Source organism: Pangasianodon hypophthalmus, chromosome 10, assembly GCF_027358585.1.
Source record: "Pangasianodon hypophthalmus isolate fPanHyp1 chromosome 10, fPanHyp1.pri, whole genome shotgun sequence".
NCBI classification, from domain to species: domain Eukaryota; kingdom Metazoa; phylum Chordata; class Actinopteri; order Siluriformes; family Pangasiidae; genus Pangasianodon; species Pangasianodon hypophthalmus.
This window is the reverse complement of record NC_069719.1, coordinates 9,548,309-9,566,959: the sequence shown is the minus strand read 5'-3', so window position 1 is coordinate 9,566,959 and position 18,651 is coordinate 9,548,309. Positions and strand designations below refer to the sequence as shown.

Here is an 18,651-nt window from a genome sequence, read left to right as displayed (position 1 = left end):
AAAAAAAGTTGTTTTCCCTGATATTGCAAATTTAAATTGCCTAAAAAGAACATCAGATTGTATAAGCATTTATCTGGTGGAGTGCCTGTGTGTGCGTGTGTGTGTGTGTGTGTGCGTGCAGTGTGCTAAGAGACAGAAAGAATGCCGAGTGACACTTTACACTCTGCGTTACACGTACAGTGTGTGTCTGTGTGTCCGGGTGTGTGTGTGTGTGTGTGTGTGGCGTGTGATGGCACGTGCTATTACATTCCACAGTGCTTCTGGATGTTCAGGCGGCAATTTCAAAACATTCTTCCAAGGCGATGGATTACGGAAAGTGTAACTAGTTACTTTAACATCAGCTAGCTATCACGTTAACAAGCCAGAAACATCTATGCTTTTCTGACTCGGCAGGGGAGTTTATAAGAACATCATCCCTTCACTTAAAAACTAATCCCACACATGAAGCTGTTGCGAAATGGGAAGACACAACATCGTTTAGGATGACTGGTAATGGATGTTTTTTTGCAGTCAGTCGTGTGTAATGCGTTTAAACTCCCCAAAAAGTAGGTTAATGCCAAGGAAAGTTGTAAATTTGGCATGAGTGTGAAAATTTAATAAATCACCACCAAACCAGACACCACCTTACAACACTGACGAGTTTAAATCACACATTATACGCACGTACGACAAAAATTTGTGTATTTTTCCCAAATGCACAGATTGCAAGCATCATGCTGACGTATGTGTGTTATCTTTCCATTTATAAAACTACCACCCCTATTGTTATATTTTCAATTTACATGACACGCTGAACTTTTTTGTCTTACTAACTTCAGAAGAGAGAAAACAGGAAGGCTGGTGAGAAAACCACTTTTTATAGCTATTACAATGTAAGTGATAACAGGAAATCAATTGTTTTGCAGACAATCTACAACATTAACTATAGATAAACAGAGAAAATGTACAATATGCTGTTGTTTAATAAATAAAATAATGTAATCATTGGCAAATTGCTGTGGTATAAGAGGAATAAAGCACTTCAGGATGTGACGTTATAGGAAAATAATCACCTTTGCGATAGTAGCGGTAACTACGCTCCATTTCGAGCCTCCCCATTGTTGATTATTTTCCTTTCCAGCATGCCCAGTTGTGTTTTATTAATTACTTACTTGTCCGGCAAGAGATGTCTGGAGTTAATCTGAGTTTATGATTTCGTCAGATGGTCTTGTTATTTAATTATTCTATGTCATACTGCTTAGACGATTACATTAGTAGGTCCGCTAGCTAACTAACTGGTTCATGTTCGTTTTTCTTGGAAATGAAATATTGCTAGAATATAGAATAAAGCCACCATTCTCCCAAACGACCGCCAACCCACAACCCATTGAGAGGAAACCTTGGTGTCACAAAAACAGAAGCTGAACCCATTCCCAGGTGCAGTCTAACACAAATCATGGAAAGAAACTGTAATGTTCTGAATCTTAAATCAGTTTCATTTTGGATTCTAACGTGACATTCACACAATCGTTTCGTGCGGTTCACGGCATCCTCTTGACATCTAAAAGACTAACAATTAATAACGCAATCACGCTGAGCTGAAGTCGGTGGAGGAGACTATGACCCCTAAGGTCACACTCCCATTTCGACCGGGTTTTAGGTTACTAATTGCTGTTGTTTTGTTTTCTAAGCAGTTGGTTGAGGCTGAAAGTTGAAGCAGCAGCTGTGCAGTAGGCTAAACTTTTTTTTTAAGCAAATTACTTGAGCAGTTTTAGTCTCTTAGTATGTGCAAATATTGCCTAGACATTTCACTGGTTTTGGAAACATGAGCACTCAGGAATATGAGCAGAAAGAAGAAACACTGGCGATAGACTATTACGATGGATAAGGGATATACAGTACCATGGCCACTTTTTTATGAAGTGGATCAGACAGAACCAGGGGTGTGTGTGATTTCATTACAGCAATGAAAATCACAATCTGACATTAATAGAATTATGTGTATACACTGTGGAAAATGGAAATCTTATGATTCTTTTAATACATATGGGTTCTATGGGTGGAAAGCTTAGGGACGAAATGCCTCCAATAAATGAACTGCCAAATATTTGATTAGTTGGCTTATATTTGGGGAATAACATTTTTATTACACATTATTTTTGTTTGTTTGTTTGTTTGTTTACAGTGAAGAGGTCCCTGGCTACATAAAGTTTGAAAACCCTTAAAACAGACAACACAGAATGTATTTCTTATAAAGGATGGATAGTTTTGAAACCTAACAAACCTTTAAAAAATGTAAATATTTTTCAGTGTGAGGAGAAACCTGTTAATTTGATAATGTTGGATAAAATATACGCACATAATGGTACCTCACTTTCAGAGCCTCAGGTGCTAAAGCTAACTTCTGACTGAAATCTGGATAGTTAGTGCTAATAACTTTAGCACACAGAAAAGGGAGGCTGCCTTCAGACAGAAACTATTCAACCTCCTTTAGAGACTTTCTGCAGTTTTAATAATTGTAATACAACAGAAATAAACAAAAACAAACAAACAAGAGGAAACTTTTCAGGCTTCAGTGTTTTTGAGAAGAGGTCGAGTACTCACAGGATAGAGGTCTGAGGCGAGACGCTGGGCACCGTTTCCAGGTTTAAGTGCATACATCTGACTGTGGTGCGGAAACACAGACAGCGGCTCGGACACGACAGAACCGGAACCGGAGCCGGTGCCAGAACTAACACACCGAGCACACTGATAACCCAAGGCAAGGCTCGGTCCGTCCACAGCGCCATGACCAACTGCTAAACCTCCGGAGCATGAACACACACGGTCCGGTCAGCCTGCTCCTGCCCACTAAACCCTGCAGCGGTTCAGCTGGAAATGCACATACACTGACTCTCTCTCACTCACACACACACACACACACACACACACACACACTTACTCTCTCTCTCTCTCTCTCTCTCTCTCACACACACACATACACACTGACTCTCTCTCTCTCTCTCCCTCTGTCTCTCACACACCGCGCTCCTACACGGAGAAAGTAGGGCAGTGTTACACACCAGACAGACAGACTGAGCAACCAATCAGCGCTCTCTCACATGCGCTACTGTTGATTGGCTGATTCCAGTTATAAGTCCCACCCACTTAACCAGAACTAACAACCCGTACATTAATATTTTAAATATTACCTTTTTTCTTTTCTTTCTTTTTTTTTTAATTCTCCTTTACTTAATGAGATATAATTGGGTTATTGCAGGGGTTTGCATTTAAATGTAGAAAATCCTAACTCTAAGGTGTGTATAATAATAATAACAATAATAATAATAATAATAATAATAATAATAATTATTTGTATATATTCATATACTTTTATTTATATTATTTATCAGCCATATGTAGTAAACTGTATATGAATCTGAAGAGGAATCCAGGGAGTAGCTGCAGCGTATTTAAGCAATTACTGTAGCTGTTGTAAAAGTTAAGCAAAGAACAAAAAGTGTCCAGAGAAACAGATAAAAACGTTGGAGAAAAAAGTCCTTCATCAACTGTGCAAGCAAAGTAGGAGGTGAAAACATTGGCTGGTTCTTCTGTATGTAATATTATTATTATTATTATTATTATTATTATTATTATTGTTGTTGTATTACAGTTGTTCACTTGCCTCCTGACAGGGAATAGCCACCACAAATGAATACTTCCTATGACTCCCTGTGACTGTTCCTATGATGAAACGTATATCTTAAAAGGCCTATTTAGTGGGTAGTGTTGTGGCCTCGTAGCTCTAGGATCCCTGGTTTGATCCTGAGTTCAGGTTACTGCTGGTGTGAAGTTTCACATGCTCTCCATGTCCATGTGGGTTTCCTCCGGGTTCTCCGGTTTCCTCCCACCTCCCAAACACACACTGATAGGCGGATTGGCTACGCTAAAGTGTGAAAGAATGTGTGAATGGTGTACTGGCATTACCATCAAGATGCATTCCTTGAAGATTTTTGGAGTAATGTGAGTTTATTTAATGATTCATGATTAATGCTTTCTGCTTTTTATACCACAGTGTGATGAGGGAGTAACCAGATCATGTGGGTGACTATGGAATGGCAGCAGGCTAATTGCATAACTCATTGCATTTATCAGTGAAAAGATGAGAGAAAAAGGAATTTGTGCTGGCTTGTGTGATTCTCAGTTTATTTGCTTTTGTATTTTGTATTCAGAAATAAGACTTTGACACCTTCACAGCAATCAGAATCTTTTACCTGATGAAGCAGGGATAATATGTAAGGTTCTGCTGCCCTCTGGTGGATGAAAACCAAACTCTATAATAAATGCAATAGCCACCTAAAATGACTGATTTGAGGTTTTTTTTTTTTTCAATCAGTTTACACACAGCCAGAATTCACTAGAGCTGTGTTGTAAAAAGAAAAGGTTTCTACAAGTGTGGTTAAAATGTTTAGCATGTGTATACAACCCATTTCCTGTTGTATTATCTCAGATGTTTGAATGATATTGGTTATACAATACTGTGGCAACACAATTTTTCTTTATTCAGAGTAAGATGTGTCAACATCCAGCATGACAAAAGTTGTACAAATTCCACAATTTAAAAATGAAATAAAAGAAACAAACAAACAAAAAAAATATCACAGCAACTTGTGATCTTACACATTTATAGCAAAATTAAGACGTCAACAAATTCATGCTGTGTTGTACAAAAATAAATCAAACTTCAGTTCCACAGAGAGCACAATAGTTTATACAAAATCCTGTCTTCATCGATGAGTACTCAAATCAACCTTGAAATCAAAGGAAGTTAAAATAAATAAACTCTGATGAATTCACAATAATTCATATGAAAGTTCAGCATTCTAATATGTGACACCTTTTTTTGTTTTTCCCAAGGTAAATAGTCACAGATATATTTTTTTTTAATTATTCGATATCAATGTAGCAACAGTAGATGAGCAGCGTGGTTGTGCTTTAAATCCTTTTTCCATTGTACTGATAACAATAATTTATTCAAAAAACTGATACTAGCTATTATTCTATTGAAAGCATTACTATATTGGCAAAAAGCTGCAGACACAATGCTGTGATGAAAGGCGTATGCGGTTATGGAGGATGGCGTCCTGAAAGAGGACAGAGCTGTACAACAGTGGAGATCAGGTGAAAGACAAGCACCTTCGCATTCCCCCCAGAAGGCAAAGTATTAACATGGCTGCTACTTAACAAAATGTGAGAGAAACTAGACATACAGTAGGATTACAACATCCTGCAAATTCTACTTCTGACTCCATCTTCCTGCCCTTTTATACTGGGATTTTCCTCCTTGTATTATTATTATTAGTATTGTTTTTCTTTTCTTTTACATTTTTCTTGTTAAATGATTTTGTACAGTGATAGACATAAAGTGCAGCTGGGGATTTGTAATGATTATAGATGATACAAAAAAAAAAAAAAAAAAAAAAAGAAATACCAAAAAAGTCATACTATTACTGGTAAAGATATTGTCCTCATTTTTATTCAGATTCCCTGCAGTCTCCTTCTGATACAATTGAACATCCTTGACATAACGCGTTCCAATTGTGTGCCGAAGAGACACCTGGAGATTGCACACCTCCAGTATTTAGTAATTATATATCTTTAGGACAAGTGCAAATAGTCTACTGGCACATAAGTGGGGACAATGACCCTGTTAGTCCCGCTTTCATAAATTATATTTATATATATTTATTCTACAAAACCCTTCTTTTTCCATTTCCCAAGTACTGCTTTAGTTTATGTAAAACCATCAGAACATGGAAACAAAGGTGTCCCCGTGCAAAGTCAAAAATAAAGGAAATGGATCTCACAAATCACTGCTTGCCTCTAAATTTAATGTCCAAGTATACTATACCCCTGTTGAAAAATTTTGTATTACAAGATTTATATAAAAAAATCAATCATTTACATACAGTAAAAAGTTTCATTTGTTTCCCCACTAATGTCTACAAACAGGAAATTGCATATAGCCCAACTGTTTTTTCCCCACAGATTGCTGCTCATCGCCATAAATGTTGTCAAGACGTATATTGCTGATATGATGGGAGACTCGTGCTACTGATATACGGATCAGGCTAAATGAACACTGACGCTGGGGCGAACCTCTGCTGCCATTACACTAATGCAGATTTAATGACAAAAGCTCTTTACCAACACAAAATCAGATAATGTTCATTGCTAAGTTCTGGGACTTCCACCATTAGGTTTCCGTGTCATGATGTTTACAATAGAACTGCGACATTCATACATCACGTTGATTTCCTTTCGCTGTTTGTTTTCATCAAGTATTCAGCTACCCACCATGTACAGGTGCCAATAATAAAACTCCTCAAGCATAGCTTCAAAATAAACCGCAGTCTGTCCTTTTTCACAATCTGCACATAAAATTCCCCAAAAAATTATTCACCGAGGAGAAAATGGTTGAAAAATTCAATATACACTGAGTTCCCAGTTTATTAATTACTAGATCAATATACCTAATACACCTTTTTTTTTTTTTTTTAAATAAACAGGTACATTGTTCTACTGTATAATAAACTGGTATAAAAGAGATACACTCAGTGTATCCTTGCATGTCCATTATTTTGATGCAGTTGTTTAGCTTTCTCAAACTAAAATCCTTTTTTTTAAATCAGCAAGCATTAAAAAAGAATGTATATCCAATATTGTTTGCCTTACTGTTCAGAAATATACACTAAAATGTGCATACATGAGCAGCTAGAAATGTTACATCACACTATGTGAGCTCATATGAAAACGTACAAAATGTTTTCAAAAACTATTTTGCCATTAAATATTTTTCAAAGCAAGACCAAAAATAAAGAGAAATTAAAAATCATGAATTGTAAGCATAACACTTTTTTTTTTTTTAAAGAACGTATGTGAATATTTAACACTGTCTGCTAAATTACAGCAGCAAACCATGAGGCAATCTCAATCCCATTTCTCCTGTTTCCTAATCGTCCCCTTCTTTCCCCTTGCTCTGAGGTTTGCTGAGTGGCTAGACTTGGATTCCTTGTACTGCTTGTTTTATATTCTCCAGCAGCGCTTTGTTCTCTGGACTCTGGTACTGCTCTTGATTTGTGTACATATCTGTCAGAGTCGTCACGTAGGCGTCGAAGTTCTGTTCGTTTATTGGATCCTGTGAACACACAGAGGAAAGATTATAATGGTGAAGAACAGACACAGAGATGATGTACTGCAAACACATCTCAGAACATCACACAAACTGTCATCGGCTTTTATGTGATCACATGAAGAGTGTCACTTGAAGGGAAAGAGGAATATGTGGAGTGTAAGACTGATAGAAGAGATAAAATGGTGGTCAGGATCCTCATTGGTCTATAGTGTTCATCTACAGTATGATTAGATGTCAGAAAGGAATGATGTAAAGATGGAGAACATGCACACACATCAAAACTATAAGCAATATGGCTGCACCACAATATCATGGCAACACTATATCTATTTTGTCTTTTCTCTTCTAACATAATCATACAAAATCAAGAAACTGGATCTTTCTCAAGGCTAAGCAGTGACAGGATAAAAAAGGATTAAAAAAAATGTTTTTAGAGGATGATATTTCCATCACTTAAATGGTATAAACCATCTCATTATAGTTTAAGAATATTTTGCCCAGTAGCACTTCCAGTCTGATGTACGTACTTTGCTTGTTTTCACTTGCTTTTTTATTGTATTGCAGTGGTTCTCAATTTTTTTGCAGCCAGGGACCACTTTAACTGTAAAATGAGCATCTGGCTATTTATTGGAGCCATAGAGCTTTTTATTCTGGAACTTTCCACTCAACACGTTAGGAATAAGTGGACATTATATATATTTATTTTTGAATTATTGAGATTTGTATTAAACCCAAATTGAATTCAGGTGACCAGTCAAACTGGCTAATAACTATAAGAACTCATTGATAAACAGCTTTGATAATTGTGAGTTATGATTTCCACCACTGTAACTAATAATAAGAATAAAAATAAAAATAACAAAATCACAGACCGGATGGCTATGCCGGATCCCACTTTGAGAACCACTGTTATATTCTTTTGGAGTATTGTATTGGATTGTCCATTTTTCACTCAAAGAGACTAAAACAATGAAGAGAGGGAGCTCATTATGCAGGGTTGTAAATGTCGGCTGTTCTTGTTACATGTTTAAACTTCAAATGAATCAGTAAGTGAATGAAAGCATGGAAACAAAAAATATGCAAAAGTGATAATGTACAGTAATAACGTGATGTAAAGATGATTTATCATGATTATGGAGACCAATATTTTCACTAAGCAATGGCATGAAATGAGTTATGATTCATCAAATAATTCATGATTCATCAAGTGATTCACAATTCTTCAAGTGACTCATGAATCGTTAAATGATTCATGAGTCCTTAAATGACACATGAGTCATTAAATTACTCATGATTCATCAAATGACTCATGATTCATCAAATAATTTACTAATGATTAAATGATACACGATTCATCAAAGGATTCATGATTCATCAAATGATTCATCAATACATTGGGCACATACATATGCATACATACAATGAGTTGCCCATCTGGTAACTAACAAACTAGCAAATCTGCATATATGAAGTAGTAATTGGAACACCACAAGCACAAATACAGCTGAGAACTAAGCTCATTTATGTCTTTTGCACTGACTTGTGCAAATCACTGTACCAAATCATGCTCCATTTACCACAACAATGCATGTAAATTAAATTAGCTATACCACTATAAACAATACTTCTGTTAAAAAGCCATGCAAATAGTTTTGGAAAGATTAGAGAGTATGGAAAGGATGAAGGAAACAAAAGAGCAGGACAGCAGTAGACTGTGAAAATGATTTCCTTACTCGCTGATGCAACTGTAAACAGCTGTTATTTCTAATCGGAGGCTCTTTGTGTAGCGGCGGTTTCTAGAGAGGAAGGCAGAGATCTATTAGCCTACTGTATCCAGCATGCACATCTTCCATCTCTGTGGGCTTTTCCCATTTCTGCATATCATAGCTGATCCAGGAATCAACCTGACGAACCCAGACCTCATCACAATTCCTACCAGTCATTAAATTCAAGGGCCACAAACCAGTTTTTATTATTCTTATTGTTGGTGTTTTTGAATAGATAATAATGTTGACAGATGTAACGTATTAAACATGACAAAGTCTGAAGAAAACCTGTCTGATCATTTTAAGTTCATATAATCATCTACAAAACAGAGAGTAAGCATTAAACACATTTGATAATATTCTGAGCACACAAATACCTTAATTATTAGAAAATTGACAGTCTTTTTTAATAGCATGTGTAAACTGAAACATCCTTATATTCTCTCGTATGTTTATTGTACTGCCATGATATCTGTTCGTGAAATGGATTAAAAGTAATTCTTAGCAAAATGAATGCTATGGAAGAAAGCTGGTTTTCGTGATGTCTTCTAACTCGGTAAACTAAAATGTGTACATACAGTATTTGCATTGCAAATAATAGTTTAACGCTGCATGTGACATGTGAAGTAGCCAGGAGAATTAATCTATCGTCTCATGTGCACTACCTGCACATAGGTTTATTTACGTGTCACTGACAGACATTTTGTTAAATGGTAAGAGATTAGTAAGAGTAACCGAGATACCATTTTAGTCGTCGGATGATTTCATTGTGTTACTTGTGGTGTATTCCAAATATTTCATAGGGGTGATTGTGTTTATGTAACAGAGTTGTGTTGTGGGAAATGTATATTTTTTCATAACCTAAAGCAAGACTCATGGGAAAGATGTTTCACACATGAAACGTTAAATGGATTCACACATCTATACAAAAATAATAAGTATTTTAATTATTGTAGAGAAGTTTTATTAGTGTTTTAATCTGAAACATACACATAGGTTGCTGTGAAGGACACTTCACCTGTGTTTAAAATGTCTTTTATCTTTACTTTACATACATATTCGCAAATGTAATTTTTGTAAAAAACATATATATCATATATATATATATATCACAAAATATTATATCTGTATTGCTGCCCCTCAAATGTGTGTTGTCAGTGTATATGTACTGTAATGCTATTGAAATGATAATAATGCTTGTTCTTTTGTTTAGCCATTTTACACAATTTCTGCCAGTGACCCTATTCATAAAATCATACGGATCATGCTGACTGGCCCCTGTCCCTTTTCATATCGCTGACACACTCATTCATATCTCCTGAGTGCTATTACACTGGCAATGTACAGTACATTATAAAGCAGTTGCATCGGAACATTGCATGCAGATTCAAGTGTTGCCTGAAGCCACAGAGAGCTATGATCTGAAAATCAACAAGCGGCAGCGCAATGCTCTTTGCTTTCCATAACTTGCCCGCTATCCGTTCTCGATGGTGGCCCTTACCATATGAGGGAGCTGGATATTAGCTAAACTGTTAATCAGTGACTGGCTGAGGTTGGCCAGCTCATGCAGGAGAGATTCATTTTGCTGTTCAATCACCTTGTTTTCTTCCTCTATTGACTTCAGATTAGACTCCATGGTTGTAATCTGGGAGGAAAAAATAAAGATCAGAGGTGTTAGTTATGGATTTATAGGTCAGCTGTACACTCTCAGAAATAAACAATCCATCAAGGGTCTTTTGTACCTTTTGTGTGTATATTTTAATCGGAGAAGTTGCATGTAGTTTATGTTTAATTAACTTTTAGAGTAGAGCAGTGGTATTTGAGGTCCAATTGTGTACCAAAATTATTTTTAATTATTATTATTATCATTATTATTATTATTCAAAGTAAAGGATACATACTAAAGGTATGAAAAAAACTTTAACTTTTAGAGTAAAGCAGTGGTATTTGAGGTCCAATTGTGTACTAAAATTATTTTTAATTATTATTATCATTATTATTATTATTATTATTATTATTATTATTATTATTCAAAGTAAAAGATACATACTAAAGGTATGAAAAAAACTTTAACTTTTAGAGTAAAGCAGTGGTATTTGAGGTCCAATTGTGTACCAAAATGATTTTTAATTATTATTATTATTATTATTATTATTATTATTATTATTCAAAGTAAAAGATACATACTAAAGGTATGAAAAAAATCTGCTACTTTTATTTCTGAGAATGTAGAGCTAACATGTTAATCCTAAAATGTATATTTATTCCCTCATCACTATAACTGGGTTTTTAGGCTTCTTTGAAATTCAGCTGAAAGCTCACGCAGTCTGACAAACTGCAGCAAAGGATTTAACTCATTTTGAAACAAAACTCTTCTTATCTTTAATTTTTAATTAAACTTCCAGTCATCGCAGAAGCAGCGCCACACACACAACCCTGAGTTTACACATTTACACTGTGAAACTTTGAAATCCAACGATGAAAGTACTTAAAGCTCACAAATATAAATTCTGTAGTTTGTAGACTGTGAATATTTTGTGATTTTTTTTTTACCTGTGTTCTAAGTTTGATCATATCTGCCTCCACTTGTGAATTGGATTCATTTAAATCTTTGATTTCTTCATCCAGCTGTTTAATGTCCTCATCATTGTGTAAACCTACAAAAATGAAAATTAAATGTTAAAACACACAAACAAATAAATATGGCACATTTTTTATAAAGTATATAGACCCCATTAAATTAAAATTAAACAAAAAATTGAAATTTATCAGTATATACACAACATGCACACAAAAATTAGCACACATTTATTCCCATAGTTTATTAATTAACCTTTAACTTCTAATCGAGTAACCTGGAAACTGACAAGTTACATATATTTGTTAGTTATATTAGAAAATAAAGAGCTGCCTAGGATAGAGCTGCATCTTTCATTTGGAACTGTTATGGAGTTATTGACCTTTTAACAGGATATTAGAGGTTTCCTTTGTACATTATGGTTCCTGGTCCATCACCTCTTGACTATTTATTATAAAATGTAGTAAATGTGTTCTCTGGGTTGCTCCTGTATTTCAATATCACTCAGTCCTTTTTCTGCGGCGAGTTTGTAGATGTATTTTAAACTTTGGTCAAATTTTTGAAAATTCACACTGCAGTTCAGTTCAATGCTGCCTTTAAGCACTGATTTTGTAACATGCATAACTCGCTCAATAGAACATATCAGATTTCCTTGTTAAATGTGTGTATTTTATTCTGTAATTTCTGCATGTTCACCTAGTGTGTACAGTCCATTGCTTTTATAATCACATTTCCTCACAATGTGATTGACTCCATTGTGTACAGTGCATGAATGTGAATGCAGACTCATAAATGATTATTAAGAACACTGCTTTGGTAGTATGAAGCAGCAGAGTTTACCATTGCTTGGCCGTTTTATTGTAAGCATCTCCACTCCTGACAGTCTGGCCTTCTTCATAGCAGATGAAGCACGTGGACAACCTGACAGACTAAAAGACATAAAACACACAAACACAGTCACATAAACATAGTTGCACTGGATCCTTGATCAATAAATGAATTTAATTCTGCTCAAAGGTCTGGCTTTTATGAGTTAGGTCTATTGAGTATTCAGGTTTTGATGGTTGCAGATGGACCTTTTAAAGTAGTAATTCCATTTAATACTATTGTCTTGCTTGGAGGTGGTGTGATATATATATTTTTATAAATATAAGAAAGTCCCACCTTCGATGGGTTAAAAAGCTGCCACTGACATGACCTGAGCCGTCACAGCCTGGAGTGGGACAGGACATGCCGTCTGTCTTCCCAGCCTTCCACGTGAACTGTGTGCCGTTCATGTAGCAGTCTTTCTGCCGCTTAGCAGCCAGGGGGCAACCTGACGCACTGCGGTGAGACGCGTACTTCCCTGTCACATGACCCTGTCCATCACAACCAGGTACAGGACACCTGGAAACACCAGAACAGGTCCTATTATGAAGACATCCTCTAGTTTTTTTGTGCTCCAGAGTTGACTGATTCTGATTTGGAGTCAATTCCAAGAGAATTTATATAATATTTTTGAGGCTGAATGTTCTTGATGATAAACTTGATGAACTTTAGGTCCATGGTTGGAGGAACAGATGTCTACTGTGTGCTCTCTAATTTAGCTCATGATACCACTTTTGAAATTAAACAATTGCCAATTTAGTTACTATTGTAATTCAGAACTGTCTTGGTGGAGTTCTGAATGTTCTGCCGTGTCTGTGTGGGTTTCTTCCTTGTTCTCTGGTTTCCTCCCACCTCGCAAAAACATCCCGGTACGTGGATTCGTGATTATAAATTGCCCTAACATGTGAATGAGTGTGAATGAGAGTGCCCTGCAATGGACTGGTGTCCCAGTCAGGATGTATTCCTGCCTCATCCCCAGTGTTCCTGGGATAAGCTCCAGCTCCAGCTCCACCATGACCCTGACCAAGACAAAGTGGTTACTGAATAAGAATGAATTTGTATGTGAATGAACCTGTACGTGACTCTTCAATGTCAGCTCCTTTGACTGAAAATCTTAGGATCCTTCAGCTTTGGAAATGTCACAAATGTACAACACTGTTAGAGTTCATATATAGCAGAAAGAAGTTATCTAGCACCCTAAAGGGATTTTTGGTATGTATAGCAATAATGGAATCTCCTACATTCTAAAGGGTGAGTAAATTTAACAGTGTGGGAGTCTGGAATTGGAGAAGTTACTCATTTAGGGATCGACTCGCAGCCCCAAATGGTGCATCTTGAATTTTTTTTTTCAATATTGTGTTCCACAAAAGTCAGCAATTCTTTCTCTATTTTTATCCACTGCGTTGATTTTGTTAGTGATAGGAAAATGAGGTGTCTCCTAATTATCCTGACATATGGGAGCCTATTAGGCCAAACCATCTGATTCACTCAGGTCTTTCCAAAATCGTCCCCAGAACTCCTCAGCACAGTCATCTAGGAGCCTCAGCACTCCTCGGCTTTTCAATCTCCTCTCCATCTGCACTTACCTCCAAAATAAGACAGACTTTGACAAAATTGTTTCTGCTGAAGTGCAAGCTCTTCACAAAATATTACACTCACATTCATGTTCTATGAAAATGTTGATGTCCTAAAACTTCTTTTCTTTCTGAACCTGGAGGACGTTTGAGAACTGAAGCTGGTGCAGCTATGAATTTATTGACTACACACCCTGTAATGAAGACTGTTTGAGTTCAACTTGCTCTTGAAGCTTGACGTTTTGAAAGGCCATACCTGATTGGTTCCTGGTCCTCTTTGTCCTCTTTGCTGTGGGTAATCTTTATGCCACTCTTGCGGGCCCGTGGACATCCTGACAAACTGGAATGAAAGACAGATTGCTGAGTATTGAGCAATGGGAAAAAAAAAATCCGACATGGTATTTATAAAGAATTGGACTGTATACTACATATCATCAATGAAATGCTATGTGAAACAGTTGTAAGGAAAAATTCAAGTCTACCTTCTGTGGGAGGCGTAATTTCCAGTGATATGTCCCGAGCCATCGCAGCCCGGAGTCGGGCACCTGGGACAGAAATACACGCTGTTACTGCCCAACGTTGGAAGAAGACAGAACCCTGAGTAATTGGTGTTGTTTTCAATTATCACACACTTGATAACACTTGCCCTTCATTACAAATCAGTGATTAGATGTAGAATTAGTGCAGCTTATCTCTGTATCTGGTTATCTATTCAGGTGAATAATGAGAGCAAAAAGAACTCCTGATAAAAAGCAAAAAAACAAAACAAAACTGGAACTGGAACATAACTACCTCACTGATCTTGTGTCGAGATGGTGATCATTGCTTATTCAATACGTGCAGAAGTATTATGCACTGCCTACACTCTTATTTGAAACAAAAAGCTCGGTCTTATAACGTGATCCACACCAGTGCACTAACTCTAATCAATACATTCTTGTTGGAAGCTAAATCGCTAAATCTGCTATACAGACTGTCATTATCATAAAGCCCAAGACAAGGAAAATGACTGAATCTTTTAAACCTCAGTTCTTATTTGATTAGGTCACAGCCTTACAGTTTCAATATTCATCTTCAAGAACACTTTTTTGTGTGTTCCCAGTAGAGTAGCACATGTTGTAAAAAAAAAATGTTGAAGTGTCATTATTTCAACTTACTATAACATTATTTAAACATAATAACTTTGTTTAAACATAATATTGTTAAATAATGTTAAAATTTCGCTATTTTCCAGTTATTTTGAATTAATAACTTGTTACTTCAAGATATATTGTTCTCTCAAGTTACCTCAATATCATTATTTCAACTTAATAACTGGTTATTTCAAGATGTATTGTTCTTTCAACTTAATATCCGGTTATATAACAATAATATGTTCTTATTTTGACTTAATATAATCATTATTTCAACTGGTTATTTCAAGATATTATGTCAATGTTTAGTGTTATTATCTCGTTATTTCAATATATGATGTTTACTATCTGAGAAACAGCATAGAAAATAAAAATAATAATACTAACAATTTCTATGGTTGCATTTATAATGAACTTTGAAAACATTGTATAACATTTTGTGTTATAATGCATTCATAAGGCATTATACACATTGTTATTAATCTTTATGAATATGCATGACTTTATAGCTAGCTTTTTATGCATTATGAAGTGTTCATAACACATTATAACACCAATACCAAAGGAACCAAGTCACTTTTTTAAATAATTAATTACACTAGAGACATGATCAGGAAATAATACTAGAAAACTGTACAACTTTTGAAATAACTTCAGAATTCAATTACTTATTTAAAAAAAAATTGGACAGGAGTTAATATATCTACTGCTAAACATAATGCATGAAGTAAACTGGAGCTGAATTTCTTTGGTATAATGATATAATGTGTTATAAACTCTATTTATAATGCATTCTGATTATAGATGCATTATAAGCATTGATATAAACTGTAATGCTTTTTTAGAAATAATTACGCCCTTTCTTTTGTTGTATATTATATATTTTGTAGGGTTTTGTTAAAATATTTTTTTTCTAATGTGTATAATACCACATGAATGCATTATAACATGTTATGAATACTCATAGGTTATTATACATTATACATATGGCCTTCACAGAAAGTGTTACCATTATTATTACTATAGACTAATTTTCAATAAATTATTCTTATGATAGGTTGTAAGGTGTTAAATATTAGATCGAAATAACAATATAATAACTCTAAATAACAACATAATGAGAAACTATGTGATATTACGTTGAAGTATTGTGATCCTCAGTTACAATAACAGCATAATATCTTGAAATAATGAGATTTGAAGTCAATATTACAGCATAATATCTTGAAATAATGAGTTCTCAAGTTAAAATAATGAAATATTAAATCGAAATGATGACATAGCACTTCTGTAGTTTAGGTTTCTCCTGAAACTAAACTTACTTGAGTTCTTGTGAATTGGTAGCCATCATGCTCCGAATGCTTTTATCTGCTAAAGGACAACCTGAAAGACTGAAAGATTGTAAAAGCGGATGTTAGTTTAGCAAAAAAGGGGCTTACGAAAAGCAGCTGATACAAAACGAACACCCAAACACACATACAAACAATCAAACAAACAAACAAAACAAAATCACCTCACAGAAACTGTAAATGCAGAAAAGCCATGGTGCAAGTGCAGGGGAAATCAGATCTACACAATGTTAACCCTCTGAATAGATTACTGTCTGATGCTTACTACACTGATTTGTATTATTCGCTTTCTCTCTGTAACATTTGCGTTATTCAGATCTCAAGGTCTGAGGTCATATACTCAAAGGGTTAACGTTAACGTGGGTGTGTACTGTGCTAGGTACTGTTAGACAGCATAGTCGAGGTAAGCTGAAAACAATAAATTCATAGGACGAATCCACCATGAGAAAATGAAATCACACCTTCTATGCGAGGCGTAATTACCGGTTACGTGACCACTTCCATCACACCCTGGAGTTGGGCATCTGTCTCCAGAAAAAAGTAGATAGAATCAAATCCCAAAAGTCCAGAACAAACAAATAAAACAAAAAAAGGAAACAAGATTTGTGTGCAGCCAAAACACTTCATTTTGGTTAAATACCCCACACAACACCATCATAAGCATTACATTTGTAGCCATTAACATGATATTTAATATTCACCGTGATGTCAGTGTCATTTTTGACATCATTCCTGATTAATGTTGTAAGGCTTATGAGTGTGTTACATAGTGGTAACGCTATCAAAGAGATCAAATGAAGTGTTGCTTTGAGTCTCATTTTGTTTTGCCATTAATCATAGTTCATTGTTTCCAGTTTAGCTTCACTGTCTCTCAAGACATCCTAAGGCAGAGCTGCAACATGAACAGGTAGAATGAGAATGATGTTTAATTACGATAAAGCATCAGAAAAGAAAAGCACAAAAGCCAGAGATATGCTAAACTACAGAACTCCAGCTGAAAGGGCGCTGTCGCATTCTGTGGCATGCGGCTGTGCTGAAGGCTGATCACTCTAAGCGGAGCAACACAACAGAAAAGAAAAGGAGAGACAGAAAAATCAGTCGAGAGGAGAAGAGGGTGAAGCGCAAGAGTGACCAGCGACATCACTTCCTCTTTGGCCTTACGTTATCAGGTCCTTTTTGCTCTCTTTGCAAGGGGCGAATTTTGGCTTGGGACTTGGGATGGCGACATCTGTGGCATACGCAGTGTCCTCTAAAATGTCCTGGAAGGGATCTAGATCATCTGACTGTAAAAAAAAAAAACAAGAAAAAGGAAAAGAGTGAAAGTGAAAGAGTTTGTAGAAAACTGTTATTACATGTCTTTCACATATTAGATTTGTTTCAGTATGCATATGTTGAAGTGAAATATTTTGAAACGTAGCAGATTTTGTAAAATAGGCAGATCTTGAAAAAGAAATGAGAGAGAGAGAAATGTGTGTGTATGTGTGTGTGTGTGTGTGTGTGTGTGTGTGTGTGTTTGTGTGTGTGCCTGGCTGACTTCTGTTCATCTCCCAGCAGTTATCAGTGTGTGCTGCTGGCATGGTGGCACTGGCACGCTATGCCATCTGCCAAGTGTCTTTAGAAGGGACAAAGGAACTTCTCAAACACACACACACACACACATACACACACACTTACTTGCACAAATACATTGCATCAGTCATATGCAGTATTTAGACAGAGCTCTTGCTGCTGCTGGGGTCTGGATAGGGCACAATATCCCATATTGTGCTCACACAAAATACAATGTCAAGTAACAGAATAACATTTTTTTTGAATAACATTTTTTTTCTGTGTATATTCATATAATACAGACATAAAGTGTGTATTACAGCAGGCAGCCAATAAATCTCAGCTGGAGGCTACAAGTAGGATCATGTAGGTTCCCTAATAAACCACATAAAGGAGTGAAAAGAAGCAGTAAGATTTTAATTGCTGCCTTACTATGGAAGAAATTAGAAAATGGCTTAAACTCACACGACCCCTTGACATCCATTTGACATCCATAGCTAAATATCTTTTTCTGATTTTTAGATTTCCTATTTTTCCTGTTCATTGAGGTTACTTAATAATTCATAGGAGTTACTGAACAACGAAATTTAAGATGAACAACAGAATAATAAACCAAGATTTAATGAATTAAACATGACAGATTGGTAAAAAATAATAATAAATATATCTGTAAATGGCAACCT

At 35.7% G+C, this 18,651-nt stretch overlaps 2 protein-coding genes across 8 annotated transcripts in view; both read right to left on the bottom strand.

Annotated features, from left to right (window-relative positions):
• LOC113538688 (peroxidasin) overlaps nt 1–2,971 on the bottom strand; it is a 55,474-nt gene extending 52,503 nt beyond the window's left edge. The window contains exon 1 of the mRNA XM_026933958.3: nt 2,584–2,971. Within this exon, the coding sequence (XP_026789759.3) occupies nt 2,584–2,768 (185 nt within the window). The 5' untranslated portion in view covers nt 2,769–2,971. The remainder of the gene's footprint in view (nt 1–2,583) is intronic.
• Nucleotides 2,972–3,724: 753 nt separating this feature from the next.
• The window catches only part of myt1lb (myelin transcription factor 1-like, b), a 110,261-nt gene continuing 95,334 nt past the window's right edge, over nt 3,725–18,651 (bottom strand). For 5 of the 7 annotated variants that reach the window (XM_034308316.2, XM_053237480.1, XM_053237479.1 and 2 more), the window contains 11 exons: nt 17,582–17,703; nt 16,882–16,944; nt 16,394–16,462; nt 14,421–14,483; nt 14,195–14,278; nt 12,662–12,883; nt 12,338–12,426; nt 11,473–11,576; nt 10,421–10,564; nt 8,887–8,949; nt 3,725–7,156 (listed from right to left, as the gene is read on the bottom strand). In XM_034308316.2, coding sequence (XP_034164207.1) covers nt 7,016–7,156; nt 8,887–8,949; nt 10,421–10,564; nt 11,473–11,576; nt 12,338–12,426; nt 12,662–12,883; nt 14,195–14,278; nt 14,421–14,483; nt 16,394–16,462; nt 16,882–16,944; nt 17,582–17,703 — 1,164 coding nt within the window. In that variant the 3' untranslated portion in view covers nt 3,725–7,015. The remainder of the gene's footprint in view (nt 7,157–8,886; nt 8,950–10,420; nt 10,565–11,472; nt 11,577–12,337; nt 12,427–12,661; nt 12,884–14,194; nt 14,279–14,420; nt 14,484–16,393; nt 16,463–16,881; nt 16,945–17,581; nt 17,704–18,651) is intronic. The other 2 variants (XM_034308320.2, XM_034308318.2) reach the window with 2 other exon arrangements.